This window comes from Schistocerca cancellata, chromosome 1, assembly GCF_023864275.1.
Source record: "Schistocerca cancellata isolate TAMUIC-IGC-003103 chromosome 1, iqSchCanc2.1, whole genome shotgun sequence".
Classification (NCBI taxonomy): Eukaryota; Metazoa; Arthropoda; class Insecta; order Orthoptera; family Acrididae; genus Schistocerca; species Schistocerca cancellata.
The window spans coordinates 940068434-940077574 of NC_064626.1; the positions used below are offsets into that span (position 1 = coordinate 940068434).

Genomic DNA, 9141 nt, shown 5'->3' on the forward strand with positions numbered 1-9141 from the left:
ATCTTTACAGTGGTGCCATGGCTGAGAAGCATGAACTGATGATAATGTTGGATTGTGTTCAGCAATGAATAGTGGTTCTGCACTATGCCAAATGATCACAGTCAGCAAGTATGACTTCAACAGTGTAGAGTATGATCCTTCCAATGTTTTGGAGAGGGGAAAGTGGTGCTATTCCTGGCGTCATTGCATGGAGAGCCATCTGGTAGGACTTCAGGTTACTGCTGGCTGTAACTGAGGGAATTCTGACAACACAATGATACGTCAAGGGCATCTTACATTGTAAAATCTTACCTATCAAGAGACGGTTTCATGGTGCCCTTTTTCAGCTAGCAAGAAGATCAAAATAAGAAAATTCCTACAGTGCTCCATGTGCCAGACATAATGTACACCATACAATGCAAAATATACCACAGATGAAGAAATAGAGACTAAAAAAATCCCATCTTTTCTAAGTTACATATTCACTTGCAGCCCTTTTCCAGTATCTATACAGTCCTATTCACTTTTTAACTATCAATGATATAGATGAAATGTGATCCACATCTGGATGAAAGTATGAAATGATTAACTAAGATGTTCAATCTTTAGTAAGCATAAAATATGGTATTAATTATTTTGTGTACTTAAAAGGGCAAGTAACAAAACCCTGATATTAAAAAACTCAACACAAGAATTAAGTCCACTAGTCTACTGTACTAAAAATTATTTTGCAGAATTTATGCTGAAATACCATCACAGCCCCAATAAAATAGTGATAGCAGAAAAGAAACTGGTAACTTTTTATAAAATCTCAGAAAATATTCATAAGTATAACAACTGAATCTTAAATGTCAGAAGAAACTACACAACTTGCAATGATGGGAAATGGATCCTGAATGTAGAAGTTCCCTTTTGACATGATGAAGAATAGTATACAGTGTGATTGAGTGGTTTTGATATGCTATTCAGAAGAATGACAACAGATGGAAGAATGTAGAGATGTGTCACTACTAGCAATTCCACAAAAACGTATTAAATTTCCAATATATGTATTTTTCATGACTACGTAACTACTCACATAATGTAAATTGCATAATATGGTACTCATTCAGACATTCACTTGCTGTTAACTGGAAAAACCAATGCTAACAAGCAACAAAGAATCTTCAGATGTTTTGTGAACGAAACCAGTGACTCCCCACCCTGAAGTAATTTAGGAAATAATGGAAAACCTAAACCAGGATGACTGAATGAGATGTTGAACCGTATTTCTTCCCATATAACCAATTGGGTAGCTGTACCACAGCACTATTTTTTCTACCAATTACTTAGAATTAGGGTGCAAACTACTCCGAGTTTAATTACTACTCGATGTTTAATTTGTATTAGTGAATTTTCTGTTGAATACCATGGTATTTAATAAAGATGCAAAGAAGAATTGGCTGTGGTCTTTTTAGCTCTTTCTACTCTAGATTGCAGTGGTTTTCCTCTGACAAATCTTGAATTTTACCTCATCTGATATCACAATGAAACTTTCATGTAAACAACTGTAAATGTGAATACAGAAAATTAATATTCTGAGTGACAGAATACGAAAATCATGTTACAGCAAAAGCAGGACAAATTTGCAACTGGAAGAAACAACAGACAACATAAGGGGTTAAGAATTTTATTCTACGGGTCAGTGTTGAAACATGAACACTGGGATATCTCATGTGACTGTGTCTACTGTTACACAAACAATTCACTTTTTTCCATTTTATAAAAACAGTAGATTAAGTCACTAATTAGGGGTTAACAAAGTGAAACTACAGCCATCAGTGTATAATTTAGAGCCGTTTTCTGCAACTATGCATTTTCAATCAACTGAACTTTTAAGAGATTTTTGTAGAATTGGTGCCCAATATTCATTTTTTGCCATCTGCATAAAAAATCCAAACCCAAATAATAATTTAAGAAATTTTCCACCCTTGCTTTGAATATGTACCACAGTCAATTTATATGATATAGTAAAATTTTTGAGGCAGTGAAAATATAAATTAAAAATACTGTTCTATGATAATGGCCATGACTACTTGACAACAACTTGCAGACTGACTCAAAGCTACTATATGGGCCTATTGCATTCCTGCTCAGTCATAGTTCCTCAATGATTCGAACAGGTTAGTGCAGTGTCAGTGCAAAAGAACAGGAGGCTGATCTTAACTTTTTCATCACTGAGAGATATGTATTCATGTTTCGTGAACCGAATTCAATGTGTTGGGGTAGGAAAATTATGTGGGGAGGGAGGGAGGTAAGTTTCTGCACTAGCTATACCACAAAATATTTACTGAAAAACATAAAGAGAAACATTGCTCAGCCTCTGTTATTTCTCTCTATTTCAAGCTACATTCAGTTTGTTTCATAAGACAGTCTGGTGTGATTGAGTAGACTGTCAGGCTACAAATCCAAGGGTCTAGGGCTCAATCCCAGTCGGCCCAACGATTTTTTGTCACTTGCTGTGTATTTTACTGTAAGCAGCAATTTGTCAATGTGAACATTGTTATGTTGCACTGCAGTTTGGAGTCCACTTCAATCTGTGGATTCCCCTATAACTGACTGGCTATGCCAGTTTGAAGGTGGGTGAAAGGTAAGGGCATAGTGTCTCCATTAGGACCATGTATTATATGGCACTGCAACCTTGGGGTTGTAACCATTAAATTTCAGTTAAATGATAAACTAGACAAATGTTCAAGGCTGTCAGTTTGACTAAACACTTAGGAAACACAATTACAGACAACTTTAATTGTGGGAAGGTAAACTAAAGACTGTGTTGCTGGCAGAACACTGAGAACATGCAACAGGACCACAAAAAAGAGACTTCCAACACTACACTTATTCAGCCTCTGCTAGAGTACTGCTGTGCTGTATGAGACTGATAGAAGACATCAAAAAAGTCCAAAGAAGGGCAGCCCGTTTTGTATTACCACACAATAGGGGAGAAAATGACACAGATACGATAAGCATGTTGGTGTGGCAATCATTAAAACAAAGGCATTTTGTGTTGCTGCGATATCTTTTCACGATATTTCAGCCACCACCTTTATCCTCTGAATGTGAAAATACTGTACTGTAGTCAACCTACGAAGCAAGAAATGACAATCATAATAAAATAGGAGAAATCAAAGGTCATACACAAACATTTACACTTTTGTTTTTCCCCTTCCACTGTTAAGGAGTGGAATGGTAGAAAAATAGTCTGGAGCTGGTGCAAAAATCCCCTGCCAAGCACATAAGTATGAAATATACAGTATAGTTGTGGATCTTAGGCTTAATAGAAGCATCTTGTCATGACTTACTAGTAAGCTGAATTAACAGTTAAGAGCTGTTATCCTGTACAAACAATTTTAATAGATGGCTATTTACTAAATACAACAGTGAGTAGTGCAATGGAATGATGATATCTGTGTTAAAAATTAGTTAGTTAATAGAAAATTAAAGAGAGCTAAGTGTATTCACAAGGCAGAGCACTAACTTTCAGTCACACAGTTGCATCATAATATGAGATTATTCTTTCTGTTTCATTCACAGGCAGGCATTTTAAACAATTCTATTTCAAGCAGCAAGCTCTTAATGACATTTTTCTATCAAGACGACTGGATGATGAAAGTAACAGAGTCTGTAGGCATTCCGAGTTAATAAGGATTCTCTAAACTTGCTCATGAAAAGGAATGTCCTAAAGTGTGTTTCTAACACACTAACTCCATGACCCATCTGGTAACAAATCTAACAAAAAATGTCAGAAACCCTTTCATTGCCTCTAAGCTGACCTGCTGAGGATCCTCAATACAGGAAATGCACAGAAGGACAAGTCACACAAGAAAGGTGTATCCAGCCTCCCTTTGCAAATGAATTGCACCTCAGCATATTAATGTTACTATAGTGGCAAACAACCAATGACCACCAAAGGTGTAGTGTATCTACCAAAACTACCAAACCAAGTCAATTTAAAATAAACTGAAAAGCACAGTTACTGGTGGAGAATTCTTCAAGTTGTCTACTAAAATACACATTATTACCCTGAATAATTAGCAGCAATCACACCAGCAACTGATTTTCTGTCAGAGACGCAAGACATAAGAAACCTTTCCCCTTTCCCATTACTGACACAGCAGACAAAGCAAATTAATGCTGCCTAAATAAGTATCATCATAAACTACACTCATATGAACAATACAAAAGTGATCATCTTTGCAGAAATAGAACGATCAGAGCAAGAAGAAAGTTCATAGTTTAACATTTGATTAACAATGACATAATGAGGGATGGAGGATAATCTCAAATTAAAAAATATATAAGGAAATCAGCACAGTCCCTTTCAGAGTAACCACAATGACTTTTGTTGCAAATGATTTTGAAAAATCACAGAAAAACCTAAACAGGAATGGCTGGAAAGTGGTATTAACCCTGCACCTTCCTAATGATTGTTTAGTGCCATAATTAATGAACTATCCCACTTGACTTGAGGTACAAAATCAAAATTAACAAAGGAAATTACAGTGCAGTGCTTTACTTTTTCTTGCATTGATGAAACTTAACTCTGCTATTTGTAAAAGATTAACTGAAACAAAAGTAGCCAGTAAATCTCAGAATAAATGTGTAAGTAGTAGGAAAGCGAACCTACGGTTTACCTACACTACAGCTGCAGTGATTTGTTTCAGTATAGTCATAACACGGTAAGTCTGTTCAAGTAACGTCAGAAGTGCCTGTTATCGACACATATTTACCCAAGTTGGAAAAACACTTACACTGGATCTTGACACCAGGAATTCATCTACATATACATGGGTATGCAAAGGTCATTGTTTACCCAATATGATGAAAACAATCCCGATCTCTAGAATAGAAGTTTAACACAATTTTCTGGTTATGTTATGGAAAGAAATATCAGGCACTTACCATTAGGGCCATACTTCTCCTGGTACTTCTTCACTTGATCTAGCGTGAGGCCTCTATCTATATCAACATTGAAGTAATTTACTACCTCCTCCACAGTCTTCACGTGAGCGTCCTCCATGGCCACTCAGTTTCTAGTGCACTTCACGAGCTATTTCTTGTGTTCATTAACGCACTTGCAGCAATAGTTCTGTAAGACATGAGGAAAAAGACCCATCATTAGTTACATCATAATAATTATTCCAGGAATCTATTTGAGAATGTAAGCTATGTTTACACTACACAGATAACAGCATGTATTTCCTTTTGTTTATAATGCCCGATAATAATATGCAGGAAATGATACATAAAGTGCCTATTCCACTAACCAGACTGTTCGGTTAGATGACAAAAAAACTAACAATATCGTTCAAGTTTATCGCTGCACAAGGACTGATTTCGCAAGTTAAGAATAGAGGCAATGAGCTGAACTTCAGTGTTATTTTCATCTGCGTACTGCCAGATCAACATTTTCTCAAAAAGTCAGCATGTCTAACTTTCTAAAGTGCCAGGCGCAACGGACGCTTTCAGATTCGCATACTATAAAATAATAATCACGAAAACAATATGCTACGAAGCTTCCTTTGTAATGACAAACAGAAACATGCTGCGCTCCTAAAACCGGAAATGAGATTGTAGAAACTTACCCGTATTACCTCTTTTGCAAGAAACTTGGCACAGATCCACTCTTTAACTAGACCTTCAAAGCACTGAAGGAGCACTCAAAAACACAAAAATTGGGAAGAACTGATATAATTAATATCATAAATAAACACAACTAAAACTGACGCAGACCCTCTCAAAAAACCACGTCATGTTAGCACATTTTGCTCACAGCATCACTGCCTTACGGTAGGCCCAGCAGTTGGCTCTGCTGTCTGGTGGCCGCTTTCGGCACTACCACTACGTTACTCAACTGTTCTGAATTATTCCGAAACCGCAAACGTCGTTAGTTAGTACATCTGGTTCCCTCAAACAAAATCAAAATGATTTTACGTCCTCACAAACTTACGCCTGAACTCTAAGGTTGCATAACAGATGCTGCGCTAAATGAGTGTTTCGAAACCGGTGTGTCTCATGTGGTCGAACCTGATTGGCGCACTGCTTCTGTCGTTTCTAGCTGTTGCTACGGCGGAGCTTTCAAATGTGTTATCGTAGCGACTATGTCATTTATGTGCTACGTGTATGTACTCTTTGGTCTTTCAGTTTGCAGAGAGCAATCGATAAGACACGAATCGCTAGAAATTATATTGCGAGCTGCAAATACCATTTTTCAAACTTGCTATTCACCTATGGTCAATAAATCTTGGGTAGTCGTAATATAATGTAACATCGTCTACTGGTCGTAATTATTCGCAAATATCGAACTCACACTGTAGAATTCCTACAACTGCGTTGACTGAAGATAAATTTTCCAACGAGTAATCATTCTATTGAATTATCCTAAAATCAACACATTTGCAAACATACATCATGGCTGGGTTTAATGAAAATTCTTAACTACCATAATTCCATAGGTATAAAGTATCACCTGTGCTATGTGCTGAACCGGCGGCCAACTTAAAATCCGAGCACAGTCTGCAGATGTCCGCTTGGACTGCCTCATCATTTCCCCCGGGAAAGAGCCATGCTGCCAAATCGCTTGCCAGGAGCGAACACTTTTAGCGCATTGGGATGGCTTTCTTAATTATTTTGGCAAGTGTAGCTAGACCACGATGTGCCAATAGACAAGGTAGGAGGGGAAAATGGGGGAGGGGGGAGGGGACGAAGAGCGAGGTAGACCATTTTTAACTTAGGCTTCCCATGAACTATTTGGTCCCAGGCGAGTGACATATTCGCCAAGCCTTGCCAAACATTCCCGAGCCCTTTTTTGTGGTTGGCATTAACGGAGCACCACACAATATTACGCAAGGAAGGTTCACACAGTATACAATGGACAAAACACAGGGCTACAAACACTTTCTTAAAGGTAGCAGCCGTTTCGTTTTATAGAGCATTTTCATGTCTTTGTACGGTACTAAACTAGAAAAGCTGCATATTCGGCTGAAAGGTTCTGACAAACCATATTCTTTTCCTTTCTTTTGTAATTTATAACGCAGTCATTTAATATTAGCTTCATATTGCTCATATTCCTACAGAAAATCTTACGATATAAAGTCTACAAATAACTCACATTTTGATTCGTGCAGTATGCAAATGAATGATTTCATTCAGGTCTTCTAATCTTATATTCAACAAAAATATTGGCAGTAAACCAGAAGAGTGGAATTTCATTAGCATTGCTTCAACTGGGGGAGTCAAACCAATAACATCGAAACGATTCATTCATCTCTCCATAAGCAGACGTGAGCACGAAAAACGCGGTTAAAAATTAGCTGTAATTTTTTACAAACGAACGAAAATGTTTCTGACCACTGCACAACATTCACTGAGGAATGAAAAAACTTATGCAGAAGATTTCAGAGATGAAATCACAATGATTGTCAAGGAGAACGAAGCTTGGCAGCTTACAGGTAAGTGCCTTGGCATGCGCTTTTTGTAATGTCGATGCGGTGATATAACGGGAATTAAACATCAAAAGTGTTCGTCTTTAAGCTAGTGAAAACACTGAAGCATTTTTGGCAAGGATTCACTGACCATACGCATTTTTTAACAGAACCTTCCGTAACTTAATTAGGCTTTAGTTAATTAAAAAAAAGCTTTATTCTGCCAAATATCACAGCGTTGTTGTGATACTCCTTGTTGAATCAGGCTAGAGATAATACTTAAAAACGATTCGCCTGCTGTCCTTTGGAATGGGTCATTTCAGTTGGCGCCACTATTTAATTACGAACAAATTTGAAGACACTCAGTGAATTGTTGGTAGATTCGGATGAAGATCAACTAGAGACTAGGCATGAAAGTCCTCTACATTTCCAGACAATCAGGAAGAAAATTTCAGATATCCTACATAAACTGTCAATTCCCTTTTATCTTTCTCCATTTCGCCCTGATTCCTCTGCTTCAGCAACAGTCTGGAGAACAGGAACTAGGAATACGAAATAGATACCGTCAGATCGCAGGAACTTGACAGTGTTGCCAACTTAAACGCTTGCACAGCATACTTGTTGATGCACGTATCCAGCGCGTTGAAATGTTGTATAAGAAAGGCGGCCGCACTGACGGACTATCGATGTCAGAGCCAGAGGTTGTGGCACTTCCCTTCGTGTCGCGTCCGCTCTCCGCACTCGACGTCCAATGTTAACGACACACTCCACGTACATATACCGCGCACTTTATCTTCACCGCTACAATCCTCGTTGGCTTCATTTCATCACTCCGCGTCGTTGGTGTAGGATCTCTTAACATAGTAAGTCACCTATAAAGGACACTGAACTTACCTATAAACACTTGAGAGTTAGTGTGGTCCCTGTTGCACTTGTTTCGGCAAGATTTTTGATCACAATAAAAAGGGTTACTTAAACTCACTCAGGGGCCCCTAGTTCCTGGGTTTGCGCTAAACCCCTTTTATCATAACACTCAAAAACTCCCGAAATATGTATATAAAAAAAGGCAACGCCTGCGCTGCTGGACGAAACGGGGCACCATTACAAGGCGGTCCGCACTTAAATAAGCTCCGCACGCGCGCCATCTGTCGCGAAACTCTAAAAGCTCGAGGGGCATCTGCCAAAAACCCCTTCCACCGAGCAGCCGCACTTCACTCGAGCCGTGAGCGGCCAGGACGCTCGCGTATTTTTGATTAGCCAACAAATAACTCGCAAGGCGAAGCCTTTCTTTCTTCTCAGAATCCACCCTTAATTGCGTCCGGCTGATAATAAATGGTTGCCGGGCGGCGTGAATTGGCAGCTGTTTGTTTCTCATATTGCACAATGTCTTGGGGTAATTTGCTAGGCTGCTCATGATTTCAGCGAAGTCTTATGAGCATATTGCCTTTTCTACGGAAGGGACCGAGCATATGCAGCACTAGTTGGAGAAGAATGTCATTACCAGTTGGTAGACATAGCACGTATGGCCTTGCAAACACTGTCGCCATCCTCACAGCAACGCAAGCTTCACACGTGCCGTTTACTTCTGTCCTTCGACGGGAAATTGAAGGGTTTAATCCAAGAAGAAGATTTTTTTTTTGCGTATTATTTCGTATTTACCTTATGAAGCTTCCCCATCTGTCTGAACGGACCCAAGACTCCC

General features: G+C 38.7%; 1 protein-coding gene across 5 annotated transcripts in view; it reads right to left on the reverse strand.

Annotated features, from left to right (window-relative positions):
- Positions 1 to 8544, reverse strand: part of LOC126191520 (calcium-transporting ATPase sarcoplasmic/endoplasmic reticulum type) — a 94934-nt gene extending 86390 nt beyond the window's left edge. For 4 of the 5 annotated variants that reach the window (XR_007538367.1, XM_049932435.1, XM_049932443.1 and 1 more), the window contains exons 1-2: positions 8334 to 8544; positions 4918 to 5104 (exon numbers count right to left, since the gene is read on the reverse strand). Coding sequence is in view for 4 of the 5 variants with exons in the window: in XM_049932435.1 (XP_049788392.1) it covers positions 4918 to 5035 (118 nt within the window). In the remaining variant the exon portion in view is untranslated. Of the gene's footprint in view, positions 1 to 4917; positions 5105 to 6484; positions 6607 to 8333 lie in introns of those variants that run through there. The other variant, XM_049932427.1, reaches the window with a different exon arrangement.
- Positions 8545 to 9141: the final 597 nt, after the last annotated feature.